This window comes from Pituophis catenifer, unplaced genomic scaffold (genome assembly GCF_029215685.1).
Source record: "Pituophis catenifer annectens isolate HBS135680 unplaced genomic scaffold, rPitCat1.0.hap2 SCAF_8, whole genome shotgun sequence".
In the NCBI taxonomy this organism is placed as follows: Eukaryota; Metazoa; Chordata; class Lepidosauria; order Squamata; family Colubridae; genus Pituophis; species Pituophis catenifer.
In genome coordinates, this window is record NW_027256888.1 from 80,814,992 (window position 1) to 80,840,991 (window position 26,000).

At 44.6% G+C, this 26,000-nt stretch overlaps 1 protein-coding gene across 1 annotated transcript in view; it reads right to left on the bottom strand.

The window, feature by feature from the left end:
- The window catches only part of SLC4A11 (solute carrier family 4 member 11), an 89,978-nt gene that overhangs the window by 23,274 nt on the left and 40,704 nt on the right, over positions 1-26,000 (bottom strand). The window contains exons 7-13 of the mRNA XM_070949176.1: positions 11,776-11,899; positions 10,858-11,064; positions 8,743-8,827; positions 7,104-7,229; positions 4,780-4,893; positions 3,072-3,204; positions 977-1,050 (exon numbers count right to left, since the gene is read on the bottom strand). Coding sequence (XP_070805277.1) covers positions 977-1,050; positions 3,072-3,204; positions 4,780-4,893; positions 7,104-7,229; positions 8,743-8,827; positions 10,858-11,064; positions 11,776-11,899 — 863 coding nt within the window. The remainder of the gene's footprint in view (positions 1-976; positions 1,051-3,071; positions 3,205-4,779; positions 4,894-7,103; positions 7,230-8,742; positions 8,828-10,857; positions 11,065-11,775; positions 11,900-26,000) is intronic.

Here is a 26,000-nt window from a genome sequence, read left to right on the forward strand (position 1 = left end):
AGCTGGTCAGAGTCATTTCTGGAAGGTCCTCGCACTTACGACCAGTCCTCGCACTTACGACCCGACTCATTTGTTTGCTTTTAACACTGATCAGCTGTAGGGCGGCCCTTTGAAGCCCCCGGCAAGAGTTTAAACATTTTTTTTTCCCCTCTAGTCATCAGCTGGGACTCAGGAGGCAGCAATAGATTGGGGGTGGGGCCAAATAAAAGGTAAGAATAACATGGGGGGGTGGGGGGGAGAGCAGGGGGTGGGAGAACTGGTTCGGTGATGTCATATCGTCCAGCCAAACCGGACCGAACCGGGAGGAACCCACCACTGCCCTGTGTGAAGCACCTCATTTAACGTCTACGGAGATTCAGATCGTGGTTGTCTCAAAGGTGCTTTTTCAAACTTGTTTTTTTCCTCGAAGATGTTTCGCTTCTCATCCGAGAAGCTTCCTCGGTTCTGAGTGAATGGTGAAGAAGGGAAGAAGGATTTATATTCCTTCCAGTCACCTGGCCGTTAGCGTTCTCTCTGAGAGTCGTGGAGGCCACTTGGGAGGTTTTATCTGACCCTTGGAGGCTCATTTAGGGCACAGATGAACCCCCAAGTGGCCTCAAAAGGGGAATCACGTGATCCCGGGACATTGCAACCGTCGTAAGTGTGAATCCGTTGCCGAGCATCTGAATGTAAATCACGGGATCATGGGAATGCTGCAGTGGTTGTACGTAGGCGGAAAAAAATGGTCGTAAGTCACTTTTTTCAGTGCTGTCGTAACTTCAAACGGTCACTAAATGAACCGCTGTAAGTCGAGGACTACCTGTAAATGCAATATTTGGAGGGGGTGTGGGGGGGGGGTTAAGCAAAATTTGCTGCTCACTTTTGAAAGAGTCTCATATTTGAGCATGGGCCACCTGGTTTTCCTGCAGAAGGACCTGCTCTGCGTTAAGGACAATGAAGGTAGGGAGCCAGGTGAGATTTTTCCATCCAGATTTACCTTTTGTGATTCCTTTCAGGGCATCGAGCACGAATGTGATGGAAATAAAAAGTGCAATGATTTCTTCTGTGGACCTACAAAAACACACACAGACACACACACACACAAAACAGGAGAAGACCGTCAACCAAAAGGCCAGCGATGACACCAAGTCTCTCTAGGAGCATCTGTTGATATAGAATAGAATAGAAAACGGAATGGAATATGGGATGGGATGGGATGGGATGGGATGGGATGGGATGGAATGGAATGGAATGGAATGGAATGGAATAGAATAGAATAGAATAGAATAGAATAGAATAGAATAGAATAGAATAGAATAGAATAGAATAGAACATGAAATAGAACATGGAATAGAATAGAATAGAATAGAATAGAATAGAATAGAATAGAATAGAATAGAATAGAATAGAACAGGACAGGACAAAACAGAATATGAAATGGAATGGAAAGGAATAGGAATAGGAATAGGAATAGGAATGGAATGGAATAGAATAGAATAGAATAGAACATGAAATAGAACATGGAATAGAATAGAATAGAATAGAATAGAATAGAATAGAATAGAATAGAATAGAATAGAATAGAATAGAATAGAATAGAATAGAATAGAACAGAACAAAACAGAATAGGAATAGGAATAGGAATAGGAATAGGAATAGGAATAGGAATAGGAATGGAATGGAATGGAATGGAATGGAATGGAATAGAATAGAATAGAATAGAACAGGACAAAACAGAATAGGAATAGGAATAGGAATAGGAATGGAATGGAATGGAATGGAATGGAATAGAATAGAAATAGAAATAGAACATGGAATAGAATAGAATAGAATAGAATAGAATAGAATAGAATAGAATAGAATAGAATAGAATAGAATAGAATAGAATAGAATAAACAGAACAGGACAAAACAGAATAGGAATAGGAATAGGAATAGGAATGGAATGGAATGGAATAGAAATAGAAATAGAACATGGAATAGAATAGAATAGAATAGAATAGAATAGAATAGAATAGAATAGAATAGAATAGAATAGAATAGAATAGAATAGAATAGAATAGAATAAACAGAACAGGACAAAACAGAATAGGAATAGGAATAGGAATAGGAATGGAATGGAATGGAATAGAAATAGAAATAGAACATGGAATAGAATAGAATAGAATAGAATAGAATAGAATAGAATAGAATAGAATAGAATAGAATAGAATAGAATAGAATAGAATAAACAGAACAGGACAAAACAGAATAGGAATAGGAATAGGAATAGGAATAGGAATAGGAATAGGAATAGGAATGGAATGGAATGGAATGGAATAGAATAGAACATGAAATAGAACATGGAATAGACTAGACTAGACTAGACTAGACTAGACTAGAATAGAATAGAATAGAATAGAATAGAATAAACAGAACAGGACAAAACAGAACAAAACAAAACAGAATAGTGTTGGGAGGGACCTTGGAGGTCTTCTAGTCCAACCCCCTGTTCAGGCAGGAAAACAGACAAAATCTGAAAGAAAAAAGGAGAAAAAGGAGAAGGAGGAGGAGGAGGAGGAGGAGGAGGAGGAGGAGGAGGAGGAGGAGGAGGAAGGAGAAGACAAAGAAGAAAAGAAGGAGAAGGAGGAGGAGGCGGAGAAGAAGAAGAAGAAGGAGGAGGAGGAGGAGAAGGAGAAGAAAAAGGAGGAGGAGGTGGAGAAAAAGGAGAAGAAGACAAGAAGAAGAAGAAAAAGAAGAAAAGAAGGAGAAGGAGGAGGAGGCGGAGAAGAAGAAGAAGAAGGAGGAGGAGGAGGAGAAGGAGAAGAAAAAGGAGGAGGAGGTGGAGAAAAAGGAGAAGAAGACAAGAAGAAGAAGAAAAAGAAGAAAAGAAGGAGAAGGAGGAGGAGGCGGAGAAGAAGAAGAAGAAGGAGGAGGAGGAGGAGAAGGAGAAGAAAAAGGAGGAGGAGGTGGAGAAAAAGGAGAAGAAGACAAGAAGAAGAAGAAAAAGAAGAAAAGAAGGAGAAGGAGGAGGAAGCGGAGAAGAAGAAGGAGGAGGAGAAAAAGGAGAAGAAGAGAAGAAGAAAAAGAAGAAGAAAAAGAGGCATTTCTTACCTTTTAAAGAGCTTCATTACAAGACTGAAATTGAAGAGAGAGTACAGCACGAGGAAGAAACTATTCCAGAGTCCAACCCACGCATAAAATGCCCGGAAGTCCAAGTTGTAGTCGTAACAGATTCCTTTGATCACTGGAAGCAAGAAAGCAAGAGAGCCAGTTTGATCTACTGATGAAAGCGTTAAGCTGGGAACTAGGTAGACCATGAATTCTAGTCCGGCTTTAGCCATGAATGTCCACTGAGTGGCTTTGGGCCAATCACCAGGAGATGGAGAATTCTAGTTCCACCTTAAGCATGAAAGCCAGCTGGATGATTTTGGGCCAATCACCAGGAGATGGTGAGTTCTAGTCCTGCCTTAGACATGAAAGCTGGCTGGGTGATTTTGGGTCAATTACCAGGAGATGGTGAGTTCTAGTTCTGCCTTAGGCATGAAAGCTGGCTGGGTGATTTTGGGCCAATCACCAGGAGATGGTGAGTTCTAGTCCTGCCTTAGACATGAAAGCTGGCTGGGTGATTTTGGGTCAATTACCAGGAGATGGTGAGTTCTAAGCTGCTGGTGGGTTGACTTTAGGCCAATCACCAGGAAATGGTGAATTCTAGTCCTGCCTTAGACATGAAAGCCAGCTGGGTGATTTTGGACCATATACCAGGAGATGGTGAGTTCTAGTCCTGCCTTAGACATGAAAGCCGGCTGGGTGACTTTGGGCCAATCACCAGGAGATGGTGAGTTCTAGTCCTGCCTTAGGCATGAAAGCCGGCTGGGTGACTTTGGGCCAATCACCAGGAGATGGTGAGTTCTAGTCCTGCCTTAGGAATGAAAGCCATCTGGGTGACTTTGAGCCAATCACCAGGAGATGGTGAGTTCTAGTCCTGCCTTAGGCATGAAAGCCAGCTGGGTGATTTTGGACCATATACCAGGAGACGGTGAGTTCTAGTCCTGCCTTAGACATGAAAGCTGGCTGGGTGACTTTGGGCCAATCACCAGGATACTGTGAGTTCTAGCTCCGCCTTAGGTATCAAAGCTAGCTGGATGGCTTTGGGCCAATAAATTGTAAATAAGCATATCAGCAGCTGGCAAATGGTACACTTGAAAATGTTGGGACACAACTGATGATAAGCCAGAGATGGGACTGGACCTTCAAGGTATCCCAGGAGATTAATTGGGTGGGCAACCGAATCGAATTATGCAATATCCAATTTTGCATATGCCATAATTGTACACAACAGAGAAGAAGCTTGCCGGGAACTCTTCTTGTTTTGAGCAGGGAGTTGGAATAGAAGACCTCCAAGCTCCCTTCCAACTCTCTTACTCTGTTCCGTTCTCCTCCCAGGTGTGCTAATTTCCCACGTGTCGGGGGACGTCTGGTTTTTCCGCAGTCTGAAACGGAGACCAGTCTTCCAGGTCAGGAAGAGGGATTTCTATTTGCACCGGGAGTTTTTGCACCCAGATTGAAGGCGCAAAAAAAAGGAAGAAAGGAAAGGAAGGGCAGCATTTTGAGAGCATTGGCGATGCTCAAACGCAGAGGTCTTCAAACTTGGCAGCTTTAAGACTTGTGGACTTCAACTCCCAGAATTCTCCAGCCAGCATAGCTGGCTGGAGACTTCTGGGAGTTGAAGTCCACAAGTCTTAAAGCTGCCAAGTTTGGGGACCCCTGCTCAAAAGCCTATCACTTGTGAGAACCCCAAAAAGCGGCCCCGCGAACTCACCATTGATATACAGTGCCAAAGGAGCTGTGGTTAAAAGCACCACGAGAGGCTGGCCGGCAAAGAGCGCATAAAGCAGGCCGCCAATGCACTGGCCCACGATGGACTTTTGCACATCTGGAAATCAAAAGACAACATTAGAAAAAAGAATTCGGAATCGGCTGGAGTCAACCGGCCTTAAACCACAGCATCGTCTGGCAGGAAAAACCAGGTCCATATATAAGGTCCAAATTAATCCGCTTTATTGCTAAAATGCTACGCGCAGGAATCTTCTGAACTTTTGGTAGTCCTCGACTTATGACTACCATGTTTCCCCCCCCCAAAATAAGACTGGGTCTTATATTAATTTTTGCTCCAAAAGACGCATTAGGGCTTATTTTTCCGGTTAGGTCTTATTTTGGGAGAAATATAATACTAAACGCCTCCGTCTGCTGACGATCTTAACTGGGGCTTATTTTTGGGGTAGATTTTACAGTATCCTTCCCCTGCCCTCCCTCCCTCTCTCTCCCTCCTTCTCTCTCTCTCTCTCTCTCTCTCTCTCTCTCTCTGTGTGTGTGTGTGTGTGTTTGTGTGTCTTAGCACAATTCTGTCCTTATAGCTCAGCAAGATTGGCTGTTCTTATCTTTTCTAACCTTCGAAATCAGAAAAATGGAATTTCCTGGACTTTGGGCCCAAGTAGACAAGCAGATAAATAAAGCTAAAAGTTCCTGGTCTGGTTCCAAGAAAGGTTTTTGTTTTTCTTTGGACAGAAGGCTGTTTTTAAATTATTATTATTTTTTTAAAAAAAATCCTTGCTACCGCCTGTTATTTATTTTTAGAGCTGCCTCTAGCTTTAATGACCATTTTTAAAAACCATCCTTCCTTTTTTGGGGGGGGTTCATTGCTACACGCCGAGATTTTATTGAGTTTTTTTTTTTTTTGCAAAAAGTTTTTTTTTAATTTTTTAACCAAACATACCAATTACATCTTTTCGGAACAGAGCTTTGATCCGGTCATTAATTTATACAATTTTTTATCATCTTTAACAAAATTTTGTATATTCTATTTTGTCATAACACTTATTTCTCAATCTTAAGTCACTTATTCAACTAATACCATCTTAAAAAGAATTTATTCTTATTTACTTACTCAAAACAATTACCCTTCTATTAACCCATCCAAAATCTTAAATCAGTTAATAACTCATAGTACATTTATCAACTTTAAATCTTATCTCTAATCTTAGAAATATAGCAATTTATCATTTAACATTTAGACTTAGTTCTTAATTCAAATAATGCTATTTCAATTTTCTTTTCTTTTTTGCTTAAGTAAAAAAATGTTCAAATTATTACAATTGTTAGACATATTTAAACAATATCCCAATTATTATAGCTATCAATTTTCTCAAACAATACCTTCCAATAGCTTAATAAAAATTTTATCGGGTTTTTAAAGACAGGTGGTCCTCGATTTACGACCCACAATGGAGCCCAAAATTTACATCGCTAAGCGAGACATTTGTGAAGTGACTGTTTTGCCCCGTTTTACGACTTTTCTTGCCCCGTTGGTTAAGGCAGTCCCTGCAGTCAGCCACACGGTTGTTAAATGAATCTGGCTTCCCCGTCGACTTGGCTTTGTCAGGAGGCCGCAAAAGAGAGTCAGTCACATGACTCCGGGACTCTGCAACCGTCATAAAGGCGAGTCAGTTGTCAAGCATCTGAATTTTGGATCACGTGGCCGCCGGGATGCCGCAATCGGTCGTTAAGTGTGAAAAAAACGGTCACCAGTCACTCTTTTCCGTGCTGTCGTAACTTCAAACGGTCACTAAATGAACTGTTGTACATAAGTAAATTCTGCAAATAATTAAAACAAGCAGATTTTCCCAATGCTGCCTATTTGACTGAAGGGGCTACAGGTTGAAGGGTAAAACATAACCCATTTCTCGCTTAGCAACATAAATTTGGAGCTTAATTGTGGTCGTAAGGCGAGGACTGCCTGTACTTTTCTGCTAGAGGGATTTTTTTTTTTTCCTGTGCAAAGACATTCAGAAAGCTCCGGTTGGGATTTTTCCCAATGCCCAGAGTCCCCCCTCCGGTAATCCCGAGGTAACCAAGACAAGGCCAAATCACCAGAGTTGGCCGTCACATAATGTAACAACCGCTTACCACCGAAAATGTGAGCATGGACGCGGCTTCAAAAACTCGGCAATTCGCCCGCCCGCCCGCCCGCCTTCTGTGCATGCGGGTGGCTTCAAAAACACAGCGATATAGGACGGGATAGCGCCGAGACGGGTGGCGGTCGCAACTACCGATCCGAAGTGGCAACAGCCCACCTCTGCCACTCACCTATGACCCCCTCGGTGTTTTCGTCATTGAGGGAGCCGAAAGCGATGGTGGGCAGGAGGCAGGCGAAGTAGAGGAAGATCATGGTGGTGATGTATTTGCCTATCGCTTTGTTGTTGCCGATGATGCCTAAAGCAAAGCCCAAATAGGGGATTAAAAACGTGGAAATGCAACAGGTGGGGGCCTAGAGGATTCTGGGAACTGTAGGCAACTCACAATAGCGCGAAGGCCATTGTGACTATTAGATAGGGACTTGCCTTCCTTCCTTCCTTCCTCTTTTTATTGCGTCCTTCTTCTCCCTTCCTTCCCTTTCCTTTCTTTCCTCTCACTATTTCTTCTTCTCCCTCCCTTCCCTTTCTTTTCTTTTCCACCCTCCCTCTTTTCTTCCTTCCTTCCTCTTTATTTTTTCTTCCACTTGCTTCCTTAGTTCCCCTTTTGTTCTTTTCCTCCCTCCCTCCTTCCCTCTTTATCCTTCCTTCCCTCCCTTTTCCATCTATACATCCATCTGCCCTCCTTCACCAAGGAGGAGGAGGAAGAGGGGGAGGAAGAGGAGGAGATGGGAGGAGGAGGAAAAGGAGAAGCTGGGAGGAGGAAGAGGAAGAGGAAGTGGGAGGAAAAGGAGGAGGTAGGAGGAGGAAGAGGAGGTGGGAGGAAGAAAAGGAAGAGGAGGAGGTGGGAGGAGGAAGAAGAGAGGGAGGAAAAGGAGGAGGTGGGAGGAGGAAGAAGAGGGGGAGATGGGAGGAGGAAGAGGAAGAGGAGGAAGAGGAGGTGGGAGGAAGAGGAGGAGGTGGGAGGAGGAGGAGGAAGAGGAGGAGGTGGGAGGGGAGGAGGAAGAAAAGGAGGTGGGAGGAGGAAGAAGAGGGGGAGGAAGAGGAGGAGATGGGAGGAGGAGGAAGAGGAGGAGCTGGGAGGAGGAAGAGGAGGAGGAAGAGGAGAAAGAGGAGGTGGGAGGAAGAGGAGGAGGAGGGGGAGGAGGAGGAATTCAAAGATTGCAACACAAGGTTGTTTTTTTTTACAGTAACAGAGTTGGAAGGGACCTTGGAGGTCATCCAGTCCAACCCCCTCCTCACTCAGGAGAGCTGTACTCGGTATCCAAACTGCCTATCTTTCTGATCGACAAGCTCAGCGTCTTAGCCAGGAGGAAGAGGAAGAGGAGAACTGTGGGATTCTTAGTGCTCTCTGATCTTAGTGCTTTTCTTGCTGACATTTGATTACCAAAGCAGGTAACAGCATCAGTGCTAGAAGGCAATGGGGGGGTTTGGAGCAGGTATGATAAATGTTAACCTCGTTTCGTCATGAAACATCTGCAAAAAAAACCAAAGCCAGCTCAGGGAACACCAAGGACCCCTCAAACTATGTTTAAAATGGGACTTTTGTGCAGGAATATTGTGCACGGGAGAATAATAATATTGTGTTTTTGCCCCTGCATGTCAACTTCTTTGCACACCTGGATAACCCTTGATGTGGTCACAGGGCATCCCTTTTGGCTGAGGACCCGGGGAAGCTTCTCACCACCAATTCAGCCCCTCAGTTTCCTTTCAACAACAAGGCCGAGTTGTCAGACACCGGTAAACAGGACACGGAGCCAATGTGGGCTCTCCCCCCCCTCTGTTCCCCCCCCCGTAAACACCCGCTCACCTACCGTCCGTGAAGTCCAGAGCGTAGACTGGAAACCTCCGTGCTATGTCATCAAAAATCCCTTTGCCAACATTGAAGAACTCGTGCAGCTGAAGGAAAGGAAGGAAATGTTATTTCGGTTCAAAAAATAAATAAATAAATAAAAAGCTCCTCTATTGTTGAAGGAAAAGAGAAGCGCGCAGCCAGCCAGGCGGAAAAAAAGGCAGCGGCCGCGACGGGATTCAAAGAAATGAAATGAGGGGACACTGTGCGCTGCCGTGAACTTAAAAGACGGGGTGGGGGTGGGGAACGGCACACGGGGTCCTTCCAAAATGGCACCAGATCTCAAGATTCCCCGCGATAGGAAAAGTTGGCCTGGTTGCACACAAAGCCATCAAAACCGCCGTCCACGGAGGCAGAGAACTGTGGGGTCCTTGGTGCTCTCTGAGCTTGGTGGTTTTCTTGCGGACGTTTCCTGACCCAACTAGGTAACATCATCAGTACTAGAAGGGAGTGCGGTTTGTGGATTGGAGGGGAAGGAGGAGGAGGAAAACTGAAGGAGGAGGAGAATGAGGAGAACGAGAAAAATGAGGTGGAGAAGGAGAGGGTCCTTGGTACTCTCTGAGCTTGGTGGGTGTCCTTGAAGACGTTTCCTGACCCAACTAGGTAACGTCATCAGTACTAGAAGGGAGGATTTGCGGACAGGAGGAGGAGGAGGAGGAGAACTGTGAGGTCTTTGGGGTTCTCTGAGCTTGGTCATTTTCTTCAGACTTTTCATTATCCAACTGGATAACATCATCAGTGCTAGAAGGGAGAAGGATTTGCGGACTAGTGGAATGTGGGAGTGGGAGGAGGAGGAGGAGGAGAACTGTGAGGTGTTTGATGCTTTCTGAGCTTGGTGATTTTCTTGTAGAAGTTTCATTACCAAACTAGGTAACATCATCAGTGCTAGAAGGGAGTGGGAGTGGGAGGGAGGAGGAGGAGGGAGGAGGAAGAAGACTGTGTGATCCGATGATTGGTGATTTCCTTGCAGATATTTCATCACACAATAAAGTAACATCTTCAGTGCTGCAGTAACAGTACACAATAATCAATAATATCACTAGCACTGATAATGTTATCTAGTTTGGTAATGAAACGTCCATAAGAAAACCACCAAGGACCCCACAAAGTTCATTTTTCTTTCCGTTGTTTATTTTATTATTATTATTTATTTTATTGGTCCAATTTATATGCCGCCCTTCTCCGTAGACTCAGGGCGGCTTACAATGCATTATAGCAATAGCTTGCATACTTTTTTTGTATATACCTGCTTAGTAGGGCTTTCGGGCCCCCCCTAAGCGGTGTTGTTCTATACAAAGCTGGCTTATTGCCCCCACAATCCGGGTCCTCAATTTACCTACCTCGAAAGGATGGAAGGCTGAGTCAACCTTGAGCCTGGTGAGATTCGAACTTGCACTAATTGCAGGCAGCTGGTAGCTAAGTGCTAGCACTTAACAGCACATTAGTCTGCTGCACCACCGAGGCTGGCTGCTCACCTCTCTGTCTCTGAGGGTCTCTATCACTAAACTTTCAAACAACCTAGTCCTCCAGATGTGGTTACTAAACACTTACAGGTAGTCCTTGACTTACAACCGTTTGTAGAAGCTACAACGGCACACACAAAAAAGTGACTTATGACCGTTTTTCACACTTACGACCGTTGCAGCATCCCCCATGGCCATTTGATCAAAGTTCATACACTTGGCAGCTGACTCAGATTTATGACCGTCGCAGTGTCCTGCAGTCATGTGATCCCCTTTTGCGACCTTCTGACAAGCAAAATCCATGGAGAAGCCAGATTCACTTAATAACCGTGTTACTAACTTGACAGCCGCAGTGCTCCACTTAACCACTGTGGCAAAGAAGGTCATCAAATGCGACTCACTTAACAACTATCTTGCTTAGGAATGGAAAATCTGGGCTCAATTGTGGTCGTAAGTCGAGAACTACCCATAACACGCCTCCTTGAATTGAAAAGGAGACCTTCAACTCAGAGGTGGATCGTCCGAACTGGCTGAATCCCACCTCTGCTTCTAAGAGACATGGTCGTATTTTGAGAACCTGAAAAAAGGCACCCGCTTTGTCCATCGTCCTATACCTTCAGAGGTTTGGAACCATGAGCTTTGTGGTCATCGGTCACTGTCGAGGGCCTCTGGTTGACCACCATCAACAAGTGACGCTGATGGACCAAAGCTTCTTTGAATTCTTCTTCGGTTTTGGTTTCCAGAAGTTTCTGCCGGAAGGTGATGTCCGAAAACATTGTGGCAAAAGTCCGGCCCACTTCGGTTGCCGTTTTGGTACTTTTCTGAGGAAACAAGAGAGATGTTGATGATGGATGAGGTAAAATTCTACATTATGTTTTATGGTATCTCAATGTTTTTTTCCGTCTTCATCCTCGATTTAACAAAAGTGGCTGGCCCAGTGGACGGTGGACACTTCAAAGGACCTTGGTGCAGTGGTGGGATTCAAAACTTTTTACTACCGGTTCTGTGGGCGTGGCTTGATGGGCGTGGCCAAGGGTTGTGACAAACAGCACTTGGCCTCCTGCACCCCCGGGAGCAAAAACGGGGCCCCCTGTGCCCCGTTTTGGGCCTAGTAGGCCTCCCTGCAGACTCCTGGGAGCAAAAACGGGCTGTGGAGGGTCCATTTTCCACCTCCCTGGGCTTGGAGGCTCTCTGGAGGCTGGAAATAGGCCCATTTTCGCCATCCACAAGCCTCTGGGAGGCCCATTTTCCACTTCCATGGGCCCCACACGCCCCCTGCACTTACCTGGGATCCAAAATGGACCACATGGGGACTCCTGGGAGGGGAGGGGCAGGGCCAGCTGTTCGTCGGTTTGCCAAACAGAACGTAAAATTAATATCCGGTTTACCCGAACCGGCTGAATCCCACCTCTGATGATATCCCACATACAAGTTCTTTCCCCGTCACTTGAATGAGGGCGAATTTTGCTTGGACACCCCACCAAAGCCAGGAAAATCAATTCACATCAGCCCGGAAGGAAAAGTAAACGTACCATTTTCGGAGGCGCCAGCACCAAAATGACGAATCTCACTTCACAGGAATTCTCTCCCCAGTTCTGGGGTCTTTCAAGACGGCTGATACATACGTGACGTCGTTGGAGGGATTTTATAGTGCAACTGTCAAAACAAGATATGGGTTATTTCAGCCGGATCGGAGACCTAGAAGATGGTTGGGGGTCATATTCTGGGCAGGAAGTTGGCTTGAAAGGAAGGAACAATGAGTCCTTGTTTCCATGACGGACTAGTGAACAGGGGACTGACTAGGAGAGACCCTTATAATTTGTACAGAAAACGTACCACTTGTGCGTCAAACGCTTATTTCTTGGAAGGATCGTGATGAAGTGATCCATTAACCCCCTTGGGGAAAAAAATTAAGGAGAATGTCAACCGAGATGAACATTGATTTCTCTTGTCTCTGTGGATCTATCTACAAACATGGGGTCCTTGTTGGGTCTCTGAGCTCTCTTAAGTTTGGATGTTCTTTGGCAGACGTTTCGTGACCCAACTAGGTAACATCATCAGTGCTAGAAGGAAGTGGGATTGATCTTTGTTTATAAACTATTAAGTTTATCCTAGCAATATTGGCGACAGCGTTCTTGTGTTTTCTTGATTAGGGTGAACATTGTTAATCTTTTTCTCATACTCTTCCCAAAATTATTAATGTTAGGATAACTGAAGGCCAAAATCTCCTCCTCCTTTCTCTCCCCCCCCCCCGCCCCCCGGTTTTTTATTTATTTATTTATTTTTACAAACATATCATTGAACAGTGGTACCGGAGCGTCTTACATTTTAATACAAATAGAACAATATTCTTCATATTTAATACAGTTGACAATCTTAAAGAGTTTTTTGATTTATATGCCGCCCTTCTCCGGAGACTCAGGGCAGCTTACAATGCGTTAAGCAATAGCCTTCATACTTTTGTATATTTATACAAAGTCAGCTTATTGCCCCCACAAACTGGGTCCTCATTTCACCTACCTTAGAAAGGATGGAAGGCTGAGTCAACCTTGAGCCTTGGAGAGATTCGAACTTGCAGTAATAGCAAGCAGCAGCTGTTAATAACAGTGCTTTAGTCCACTGTACTACAGGCTCTGCAAGTAGACATTGCAAGTAGTTCTCAATTTACAACCGCAATTCGGGACTGGAATCTTCTGGTTACAGTCGTTAAGTGGTCTCAAAGGCCATTGAGCAAGAGTTCTTAACTTACGACAAGAGTTTACGATCTATAGAGCATTATTACAGGTAGAACTCGAGTTATAACACTTCACTTAGCAACTGTTTGAACTTACAAGGGCATTAATTGCAGGCAGCTGCGTTAATAACAGGGTGCTTAGACCACTGTACTATCAAGGCTCTTTTAGTAATAGTACACATTAGGGGTGAAATCCAGCAGGTTCTGATAGGTTCTAGAGAACCGGTAGCAGAAATTTTGATTAGTTCGGAGAACCGGCAAATACCACCTCTGGCTGGCTCCAGAGTAGGGTGGGAATGGAGATTTTGCAATATCCTTCCCCTGCCACGCCCACGAAGCCACACCATGCCCACTAAGCCACGCCCACAGAACCGGTAGTAAAAAAAATTTGGATTCCACCACTGGTACACATATTTTGTTGAATTACAATCTTTCATTCTTTGTTTATTCAATATTTCAGTATGTTATTTTTTTATACCAATCTCCATATTCTAAGTGACACTCCTTTTACTGCGAATAAGATATTAATAGTCTATCATGTCCCCACTAGTCCTTCTTTTCTCTAGATTGGCCAAACCCAAATCCTGCAACCATTCTTCGTTAAGTTTTATTTGCCAGGCCTTTCCTGATCATCCATGACCTGGATGACTGAGAATCTCCATAGACGCCCAGTGACAGTTCATCAATATTGAAAAAAATAATAATCTGTAAGAAATCTGGCTAATGAGACTTATATGCTAAACCATTCATATTGCATTGGTGTTGGTCAGCTCCACTTGAGGATGGCTGAAAATCATCAATCTGCAAAAAAGTTTATTGCCGGGTCCATTTCTCGCAATCGTCCATGTATTGCAATTATGGGCAAAAGATGCCAGAGAATTTCTGGGGCAATTCGGATTATCTGTCAAATCCTCCGGCTTCTTAGATTTTCTGAGCTCTCATGTATATTCATCAGCCCAAATCAGTGCGCGAAGGGAACTGCTTAATCCACTATTTGCAATTCAGGGTTTTGTTCTTTGCATCCACTAAAATGGCACAGCTTCCATTTTTATTCAATAGCAGTAACATATATCCCATCTCGCTTTTTTAAAAAAATTATTATTATCTTTGGGAAACGCTGTGCTCCTCAAAGCATCAACTTCTAGTGAAAAATACTAGAGGCAGTCCTCGGCTTGACGACCACAGTGGAGCCCCCAAATTTCCGTTGCTAAGTGAGACAGTTAAGTGAATTTTGTCCCTTTTTTTTTTTTAATTAGATTTATATGCCGCCCTTCTCCGGAGACTCAGGGCAGTTTACAAGCCGTTAAACAATAGCCTTCATCCTTTTGTATATTTTATACAAAGTCAGCTTATTGCCCCCACAAACCGGGTCCTCAATTTACCTACCTTAGAAAGGATGGAAGGCTGAGTCAACCTTGAGCCTGGGGAGATTCGAACTTGCAATAATTGCAGACAGCTGAATGTTAATAACAGTGTTTTTAGTCTGTTGAGCTATCCAGGCTCCTTTTAAGATCTTTCTTAAAGATTGTAAGTGTTAAGTGAATCACTGCAGGCTTTAAGCTACCGTGTTCCCTGGAAAATAAGACCTCCCTGGATAATACGCCCAATCGGGCTTTTGAGGGCATGTGCTAAAAATAAGCCCTCCCCGAAAATAACCCCCCCCAAAAAATATTTAAACACATGTGCAACCGGTCCCCGCCATTTCCTCTGGTTAAGGTTAGGGAGACACAGCTGAAAATCAGATAAGACAGCAAGAGAAGCCCCATCTTCCTCCACGCGCCCCAAAATAATAAGACCTCCCCGAAAATAAGGCCAAGCGCTTATTTCGGGGTTCAAAAAATATAAGACAGGGTCTTATTTTGGGGAAAACACGGTAGAAACACAGTTGTTCAGTGCATCCCCACTGACTTGTCAAGTGGGTCACAAAAGGAGACCACGGGACACTACGACCGTTGTAAATACGAGCCAGTTGCCAAGCGCCTGGATTTTGATCCCGTGACCGTGGAGATGTTGCAATTGTCGTAAGTGTGAAAAAAGGTCGTAAGTCACGTTTTTTGGGGTGCCGTTGTAACTTCGAATGGTCCCTATATGAACGGGGGTCTCTTTTTGATATCATTTCAGCCACTGAGATTTGCCGTGACACAATCACCCGCTATAAAATCTGAAACTGGTAGCAGCAATCGAGGGTGGGCCCTTCCCGTGCTATTTAGGCACATTTTCGAGGCCAGGAGCATGTGCGAAAGGTGCACGAGCGAATAAAGCACATGTGCGGAAGGCTGGGTGCATGTGTGGTCAGCACACATACGGGGCGAACCGGTGGTAAAGGTAAGTGAAACCCACCCCCGCTCATATTCATATCTTATTGGAGGCCTTAATTAACCCGAAATCCAAGGAATTCATCCACTCAACTCCTTACAATCTACAAGCAGCTGAGATTTCATAGCTGGACTCAAAAAATAAAATCACTTTTTTAAGGATATAATCCAGGGTCTTGACAAGGCTTTGTGAGAAGCATCCTGAAGTGCGAAGTGAAGTTCTCACACTTGTCAGAAGTAAAAAAAAACAAAAAACTTGATGGCAGATCCGTCCATTTATAATACGAAAGCAGATGGAAACTGAGCTTTCAGCCCCAAAGCGAAGGCTGTCCAACACTCTTGATATTGGGCAAGTGAAAGAGGTGGAAATATATATAAATGGCTGTGTATGTGTGTATGTTCCAGCATAACTCTGGAACGCCTCGAGCAATTTCAACCAAACTTGGTACACAGAAGAATTATTTTCTGGAAAGAAATACTGTGGGGATAAGACACCCCTAACATCCCTCGATGTGTGTGTGTGTGTGTGTGTGTGTGTTCCAGCATAACTCAGGAATGCCTGGGCCACTGAAATGAAAAGTACTGTTAAATCACAGTACTTTTGACAGTGATAGTGTGCATTTTGGATTCACGTTCTGTTAAGATACAGCCTGTTGTGCCTTAAAGTGGCTTCTACTGTACACCCCTTCTCAAGCAGGAGACCCTAACGGCTTCACAGTACTCCACAAGGGGGCTCCCTCTGGTATACCCAGACAACACTAGATTATCAGCTAGTTAACTATAAATAACTCTCCAGCTCCACCAGAATTATAGAAATTCTTTCATAATCATTTTTAGGGTTGTTTTTTTTTAATCAAAAAGTCCTGTTCAAAAGTTCTTGGAGGTCTGTGTGGCTAAACTGCTTCCCAAATTGAAATCTACCTTGGATTTTAGAGGGATTGAAAAAGAGGAATTTCTAAAAAGGGCAAAAGATGATGGATAGATGTAGGATATTTTTAACAGGGTGGTTGTTTTATTAAGTGTTAGAAAAAACAAGTAGAAAGTACAAATTGGGAAACTAGTATTATGTATACTGAAATATAATGGAACGTATTATAACTACTAATGTATACACAAATGTTAGAAGTTGAAAAGTTACGATTATGTATATTTAAATGGTAATATCATTATCAGATTTGTAGGCAAAGTGTATTGATCCCAGACAACGCACAGTTCACCAAGCACTTTTGGATGAAAGTGCTTTGTGAAAGAAGTGAAAGAAAAAAAATCATAAATAAAATTATAAAAAGAAAAGAAATAGAGGAACTTCTGGAGAAATTCAGAATCTAGGGAAGAAGGTGGCCTAAGCCCCAATATTCAACACAGGACCATTTTTTTAAAAAAAGATATAGGTAATCCTCGATTTACAACAATTCGTTTTGGGACCGCCTGAAGTTACAACAGCACTGAAAAACGTGACTTACGAACGTTTTCACACTTACTTCTATAAAGAAGTAAATAAAAGAAATGAATTAATAATCCCTAGGAAAACTAATTAGAAATGAGGTGGGATTCCCAGTCTTATGCAGAGGTGGATGTCACGTACCGTAACAACTGTGGTTGTTGTGGCCCGTCAGCGGCCTGTGCATCTAGTAGCTGATTCCGACAGCGAGGAGGCTGGTGTGGTGATGCGCCAGCAGCCTGTGAAGCTGTCACTCGAGTCGGACAGTGAGGAGGCTGGAGAAGATGTGGTGCCAGAGGCGGGGATTCAGCCAGGGCCTTCAGAACCTCCCATAAGTAAAAAGGAAGAAGAGGAGCCTCTTCTCGATGCACGAGCGCGCAGAGCTGTTAAAAGGCAGGAGTGGCTCCTCAGGAAGAGGTCTCCTCGAGAGTAAGGCTTGGGGCTAATTGGCCACTCCCCTAGCCTATTTAAGGAAGGACGACGACTGATGCAATTTGCAGGAAACAACTTCGTTCATATTCCTTCGCGTCTTGATTCCAGAAACGTTTTGATTCGGCTCTTGTTTCTCTCTTTGTCAGTTTTCCTGCAAATTGCTTCTGAGCATTCTGCCAACGACAGTAAGTTTACGGTTATCTGAAATACTGTGCCTCAGAATGGAGTGATTATTCTTTGGATTCTTGTCGGCTATTCATGAAGTTAAATTAACAGCCCTTGTTCAGAAAAGACTGATTTAAACTGTACTTGTGTTCGAACAACTGCTAAGAAAGCTCATGAGTAGTCCTTAATTAGTAAACTAAGGTTTGTACGGACTTTGTGTGTGCTGCGTTCTTTGGGGTCCATAGCTGGGGCAGAACACTGGTTCGCCCATCACCGGGAATGTGAGCGCACGTGGGCGCACCCGTAGGTCGCAACTACCGGCAGCAGCCCACACTGGTGTTATGTTACTACTGCGTAGTATTTCATACCGTAGTTGAGTTACGAATTGATTGCTTCAGAGCAGGTCTCCCAGCATGAGAGAAAAGCAAAAATAATAATAATGGAAAACAGCTATATCGCTTACATCACCCCAAGAGCTTAGCTTTGTATTAAACCATGACGTTTTTCAGCCCCTTGGAAATAAAAAAACCTGCTCTTTTAAAACCATTGTTTGATAATGACCTGGATTACGCACGGTAATTCAGTCCCGTTAATGTGGAAGTTGCCTCCCGGTCCAAGCGGGAGGCATAAAATTACTTTTAAATCGCTTGCAGAAATAATTCAGTGCTTCTCGGCGCATTTATGGCTCCTGCGGAGATGGGAAAACGTGTCATCCCGAGACAAATGGCCAAGTGGCCGTTTGCCGATTTAATACAGACTTTGGAGGCACCTAGAGGCCTTCTAGTCCAACCCCTATAGCATTCCAGGTGGCGCAGAGGTTAGTAGGCAGCATTGCAGGATAATTCTGCTGACTGCCAGGGGTTCGATCTTCACCGGCTCAACGTTGACTCAGCCTTCCGTCCTTCTGTGGTCGGTAAAATGAGGACCCAGATTGTTGGGGGCAATATGCTGACTTTGTAAACTGCTTAAAAAGGGCTGTAACACACTGTGACGCAGTATATAAGTGCTTTTGCTATTCTGGAGAAACGGCTGTCCAGTCTCTTCTTAAAAGCCTCCAGTGATGGAGCATCCACAAGTTCTGGTGGCAAGCTGTTCCACTGGTTACTTGTCCTGACTGTTAGGAAATTTCTTCTTATTTCTAGGTTGCTTCTCTCTCCTTTATTAGTTCATCCGTTGGTTCTTGCCCTGCCTTCAGAGAATAGGTTGACCCCTTCTTCTTTGGGGCAGCCCCTCAAATATTGGAAGACTGCTATCATGTCCCCCCTAGTTCTTCTCTTCACTAGACTAGCCATGCCCAGTTCCTGCAACCGTTCTTCGTATGTTTTAGCTCCCAGCCCCATCATCATCTTGGTTGCTGTTTTGTCACCGTCTCACACACGCACACAAACAGACAACCGGGGGTTAAATAAACTGGCAGACAACCAATTCTTCCGATAAGAGGCTTGGCAGCAACCCAGTAGCTGCGTGCCAAGAACTTTACTCCTAAACAAAATACACACAGTTCAAGAATTGTCCAGTTCGTAAAATAAATCCAAGGCCGAGAATGTTGTTTCCAAAGATGCATTGTGACTCGATAGTAGTTAGTTTTGTCCGTCACAGAGTCTGAATGGCCACCTCACCGCCTTTTATATCCTGTGGGGTGTGATCCAGTGACTCAGCTTAATCTCTGGCACGACTCTTCTTCTGTTGTGCGCGCTTATCTCTGCGACGCTGCCGAGGATCCAGCCAAGACTCATCTCCCTCATTACTGTCCACCTGTGGCTGCGTGGACGTGCTTGGCCCCGGCCCTATCTCTTGCCCTTCGGCGGGCACCGAAGGCATTGCCAGAGAGGAGAGTCCTGGAGAGGGAGGCCTTGCCAACTCCTCTCCTTCACTCTCGGAGTCCTCTCCTGCCGATGACACAGGCTCAGGTAACGGAGCCACAACAGTTGCTCTCTTCTCCTCATCCTTCCTAGAGTCTCAAGATCTTTTTTTTGTACCATGGTGACCAATTTCCGCCATAGCGGTTTGGAAAAGTGACTCAGAGGGCTCCATCTCTGGCTCCCAAGGTAATACATTGTCCCTCTGTCACTGCTCGAGCAGGGGGTTGGACTAGAAGACCTCCAAGGTCCCTTCCAACATTGTTATTCTCAGAGCTGGGCTTGAGAATACTGTGGCAACCGGTTCGCCCAGCACTAGAAATGTGCACGCACGCTGTCCACGCACGTGTGTGGCGTCACAAAACACAGCAATTCGCTTATGCACGCTGTCCACAAGAGTGCAATGTCAAACGACACAGCAATTCACACATGCGCGCCGTACGCACTTGCATACGGCATCAAAAACACAGTGATATAGGATGGGATTCTGCCGTGTTGTGGTCCACCAGCAGCTTGTGGAGCTGGCAGCGGAGTCAGACAGTGAGGAGGCTGGGGAGAACCATGGGCCAGTCCTGGAGTCTGGGGAGGGCCCAGACGAGAGCGCTGCATCGGAGGCAGAGATGGGGCCAGGGCCATCTGGGAGTGATGCGCGGACTCCAGAGCCCCCAAAGTCGGACAGCAGAGAGGTAGAGGAACAGGAGGAGCCTGTTCCTAGTGCACGCATGCGCAGAGCTGCCAGAAGGCAAGAGCAGCTAAAGCAAAAGGGATGACTCGGGAGTAAAGCCAAGAGTTAATTGGCCCCTCCCATAAGGCTTAAAAGAGAAACTTGGGTTTTTGCAGGAAAGCAACATTGCTAACTCTGTTTCCAGTCAGCATCTCTTGTTTGTTTCTGAGCTCCGTGGGGCTTTGCCAAGTAAGGCCTTTGGCAGGGTGTCAAAGAAGATAAAGGTTGGTGATTATCCCGAAGGACTTCTTCCGAAGGACTTGTTTTGCAACTAATTGGGACTCAGCTGGGAATGAATGTAATTCTCAGCTGTTACAATAAAATTTGTTTTTTGGGGACTAATTGTGTAGTGTAATTACTCAGTAAGCCTAGGTCACAACACCAGGAGGGTAGGCATGCCCACCCGCAGGTCGCCACTACCGGTTCACCCGAACCAGTCCGAACCAGTTGAATACCACCTCCGGTTATTCTGCTTTTCTTCTTCCTGATGAAACATCTCTTATCTGCAGAGTCACATAAAAGAGGAGCGAAAGGGGAGGGGAGTCTGCAGTAGGCAATTAGTTCATTCCTGCATTCTTGCCAAGTATCGCGGCGTCTGAAAGATCTCGGCCTGGCCGCTTTCCAAGCTTGGTAAAGGTCGGTAATTGTGAACTATCTTGAAAGACTTTGCTGGAGAGGAATTCACTGTCAATGAAATAAAAGGGGTTTCAAATTGCCATGAGCAGGAGGGAGGGAGAACTGAAGTGAATTCCATACATTCTTCCTGACCGCAATCGGAAGGAGGGTGTTAGGTTTCACAGCCAGCCAAAGTGGTTAATTGGAGAATGTGATTTATGACATGGCCAGAGAGGAGGGGAGAGACAGGGTCATAGGGGAACGTAAATCTACGTGGGATCAGTCCTAACTGCATCCGAGTATTGCCGGAATGTTGCTCCTAATAAATGACTATATTTCCTTTGAAGTTTGGATCATGGCTCATGAATTAATTAGGGCATCTTTCGGAAACTTGACAAGGGGTTTATCAGGACGAGGACTCTGCTTCGTGCTGCTGGGGAAGCCTTGGTAAGAATACCTACTAAGTACTGTTGCTTCCGGAGCCCTTCCCAAAAACTTCAAGGAAACATTACTCAGCTCCTGCCTTACTCAGTAAATAAATTACCCCAATTCTTATGGCAAACGAGTTGCCTGCATTTAATTAAAGAGAACATCTGCACAATGAAAAAAAAGCATCTTTCCTATCATCGAAGTGGCAAGAAGTCGCTGAGGAATTCTGGGAGTCGAAGTCCACAAGTTGCCAAGATTGGAGACCCCTGCTTTAGAACATGATCTTGGAGGAATCATTTAAATTTGCATTGTTTTTTCTTTTCTTAAATTCTCAGAGATCGGCATTTTGCTAAGAGACAAAGCAAGAGTCAGATTAACTCCTTAAGAATTGTGGCGGGAATGTGTTTTACGGTCCTCGTCTTACGACCACAACGGAGCCCAACATTTCCGTTGGTAAGTGAGACAGCTGTTAAATGACTTCAGTCATTTTTTTTTTTAAATGTCTTTTTTGTAAACAAAGTGTGGCAGAATATACAGGTAAACCATAACTACAATGGAACCCCAAATCTGTACAGTGAGTTTGCTTCATTTTATGACCTTTCTCGCCATGGCTGTTAAGCAGATTACTGCAGTTGTTAAGTGGATCATGCGGCCATTAAGCCAATCTGGCTTCCCCCACTGACATAGCCGGCTGGGGAATTCTGGGAGCTGAAGTCCGCAAGTTTTATAGTTGCTAAGGTTGGACATCTCGGCTCTAAGACATTTTGATTTAAGTTAAGTTTAATTTTTTTTTAAATTTTTGGCAGTGAGCGTTCCTGGCTGTAGGTAACTTGCAAATATGTCAGTTATAATGCCTCCAACTTTCCCTCAGAAATTTTTTCCCAACACTTCCTTTGGGACTTGTTAAAGAAAGGGCTTTTCGCGCGCCCAGCCCACAGCCGTAAACAGCTAAAATTGTCTTTTCCAGCTCAAAATTATCTCCACATAATTGAAACCTTCAAACTGGAACATGGCGGCGGGGGGGGGGGAACCCACCGTACCTGAGTGCTTCAAAATAAGGCATTTTGAATCCAAAACTGTTTGGAACTCAAAAGTTTGTGGCTCAGTGGCTAAGACGCTGAGCTTGTCGATCGAAAGGTCGGCAGTTCAGCGGTTCGAATCCCCAGTGCCGCGTTAACGGGGTGAGCTCCCGTGACTTGTCCCAGCTTCTGCCAACCTAGCAGTTCGAAAGCAGGTAAAAAAATGCAAGTAGAAAAATAGGGACCACATTTGGTGAGAAGGTAACAGCGTTCCGTGCGCCTTTGGCGTTGAGTCATGCCGGCCACATGACCACGGAGACGTCTTCGGACAGCGCTAGCTCTTCGGCTTTGAAACGGAGATGAGCACCGCCCCCTAGAGTCGGGAACGACTAGCACATATGTGCGAGGAGAATGTTTACCTTTAACTTCGAACAAAAGGTCCTTTTTCCTACCAACAAATTCTACTTCGTAAGGATTCGTTAAAAGCTTCAGAAATTGTCTTCGTGAATGCAGTATGTGAGTAACAAGGTAGTCCTTGATTTAAAATCATTCGTCGAGTGACAGTTGGAAGTTACAACGACATGCAAAAAAAGAGATTTACGACCATTTTTCACGTTTATGACCAACTGGAGCATTCCCCGTGGTCAAAATTCAGATGCTCGGCAACTGGCATGTACTTATGACGGTTGCGGGGTCACGTGATCCCCTTTTGAGACCTTCCCATAAGCAAATTCAATGGGGAAGCCAGGTTCACTTAACAACCGTGTGACTAGCTTGACAAGTGCAGTGATTCACTTAACAACCGTGGCAAGAAAGGTTGTAAAACGGGGCAAAGCTCACTTAAATCTTTCTTTTAGCGACATAAATCTGGGGCTCAGTTGCGGTCGTTAAGTTGAAGCCTACCTGCACAGGTAGACCTCGACTTACAACCATTCACTTAGCAACCGCCTGAAGTTATGACAGCGTGACTTGCAACCGGTCCTCGCACTTATGACCGTTGCAGCATTCCTGCAGCCATGTGATCAAATTTTGGATGCTTAGCTTGATGGAGTTATGACAATTGCAATTTTTGGGGTCATTTGTGACTTTCCCAGCCGGCGTCAACAGGGTAAGCCAGGATTCGCTTAAGGACGGCATGATTTATTAAACAAATGCAGTGATTTGCTTAACAACCCTAGCAAAAGAGGTCATAAAATCAGGCGCAAATATACTTAATGATCATCTTTCTTGGCAAACAAACTTCTGGCCCCAATTGTAGTTGTAAGTCAAGGATTACAGTGGTCATAAATTATATTCAAATCTCTGGTCTTTTGCATTTCGAAAGGAAGGAAATTTATTCCTTCATTATTTTCTCTCCCACAGTACCAAGAAAGGAGAGTAGAGTACATACGTGTAAAAGCTTTAAAAATTCACCAACTTCCAAAGGATTTAAAATTTGTCCATTGTTTTATTCTGTTTTAACAGGTGCCGCTGGCATTGTAGTCCTTCATTTTGCATTAAAGAATAATTCGGCTTTAAAAGAACTCAACCGTTAAAGCTGAAAGGGAAGCTTCTCAGCGGAAAAATCGAACAAAGAAAACCAGATAAATTAAGAAATGTTACTTCGATCTGTACTTTTGTCTCCCTTTTCGCTTCCCACACCAAATTAATTAAGAGGAGGTGATGGAATAAAGACACAAAATGGGGTGGGGATTTTTTTGGAATAGAGGTCGTCCTCCACTTACGACCGTAATTGAGCCCAACGTTTCTGTTGCTAAGCGAAACACTTGTTAAGTGAACTCGCCCTGTTTTACAACCTTTCTTGCCACAGCTGTTAAGTGAATCACTGCAGCTCGTAAGTTAATAGCGCCGTTGCTAAGTGAATCACTGCAGTTCGTAAATTAATAGCACCGTTGTTAAGTGATTCTGGCTCCCTCATTGACTTCGCTCATAAGACGGTCACAAAAGGGGATCACGTGACCCCAGGATATTATAACGGTCATAAATATGAGTCAGTCGCCAAATGTCTGAATTTTGACCACGTGACCATGGGGATGCTGCAACGGTCGTAAGGATGAAAAATGGTCCTAAGTCCCTTTTTTCCAGAGCCGCCGTAACTTCGAACGGTCACTAAACGAACTGTATTAACACCAGCATCTGTGTGGATTCTTGGCCATTGAATTCAGCACAGTGAAGTAACAGAACGACAGTGTTGCAAGTGACCTTGGAGGTCTTCTAGTCCAACCTCCTACTCAGGCAAGAAGCCCTCTACAATCTCTTCTTAAAAACTTCCAGTGTTGGAGCACTGGAGAGGTGGTATTTAGCAGGTCTAGACCGGTTCGGGCAAACTGGTAGCACCGACGATCAGTTGGCTCTGCTCTATCCTGTCCTTTATTTCCTGCTTTGTAGCTCATCTCAATTGCGCGGCACAGCTGATTTCCGTCCCCCTCGCTGTTCTACTTACCGTTGCTGACTTGGTAAGTAGCTGAGCTTCTAAATGCAAGCGCTTTGGGCACGCATCGGGGTAAAATCTATCAGGTTCGCCTGATATGCCAGTTGCGCCCCTTTCTAGATCGGGACTCCTTATGCACGGTCACTCAAGCACTCGTCACTTCTCGTCTGGACTATTGTAACGCTCTCTACATGGGGCTCCCCTTGGGGTGCACCCGGAGGCTCCAACTGGTGCAGAATGTGGCCGCGCGAGGGATCATGGGAGCGACAGGGCGCTCCCATGTGACTCCTCTCCGGCGCGAGCTGCATTGGCTTCCGGTGGACTTCCGGGTGCGCTTCAAGGTGTTGGTGATCACCTTTAAAGCGCTCCATGGCTTAGGGCCGGGGTACTTATGGGACCGCCTTCTGCCACCAATTGCCTCCCACCGGCCAGTTTGCTCCCACAGAGAGGGCCTCCTCAGGGTGCCAGACAATGTCGGCTGGCGACCCCCAGGGGGACAGCCTTCTCTGTGGTGGCACCTACCCTCTGGAACAATCTACCCCCAGAGATACGAGTGATCCCAGACCTCCGGACTTTTCGTCGGGCCCTAAAAACTCATCTCTTTCAGTTAGCCGGGCTGGCCTAATTTTATATTGGTTTTAAAATTGATACTGTTTTTAATTGAAATGTTTTAAATTGTAGGCCAAACTTTATTTAATTATTTTAAAACTATTTTAACTTTTGTGTACAAATGTTTTATTTTTGGCTGTTCACCGCCCTGAGTCCGAAAGGAGAAGGGCGGTATAGAAATTTAAATAATAAATAAATGAATAAATGAATAAATGAATAAATGAATAAATGAATAAATGAATAAATGAATAAATAAATAAATAAATAAATAAATAAATAAAATCCAGCAGATTCTGGAGAACCGGTCGCGGAAATTTTGAGTAGTTCGGAGAACCGGCAAATACCACCTCCAGCTGGCCCCAGGAGTGGGGAGGGAATGGACATTTTGCAGTATCCTTCCCCTGCCACGCCCACCAAGCCACACCCACAAAACTGGTAGTAAAAAAAACGGTTGTTAAACCAGCAACATTCCACCACTGTCCACAACTTTTGGGAGTCCGAAGCGGTAACCCAGAGTAGTTTTCTAAGTTTTTGAAAATACCGATTTTCCAAGGACTTGGAAGAACCGGTTCCTTAGAAGAAACAATCATTTTAACACCCCTTTCAAAAGAGACAATAAAAGCTAAGAAGAAAATTAAAAATAAAAACAAAAACACATCCTCTCCAGCAATCAACAGCCAGATAAGCAGGGATGAACACCAGACAAATAAGCAGAAAACAGTACAGGAAAGAAGAAACGACCAACTCAAACTAACAAGGAAAGAGTAAACAACAAGGAACCACCAGACCGTTCCCACCAACACTGACAAGGCGTATAAAAAGAGGCCAGACCCCACTTCCTCCTAACACTGATGTTGTTACCTAGTTGGGTAATGAAATGTCTGAAAGCAAATCAAGGAACCACCAAGGAAAAAAAATGCAATCTTACGAACACTGGCAAGGCAAGCTACTGTATACAAACAGGGAGCAAACCTCACTCCGTTC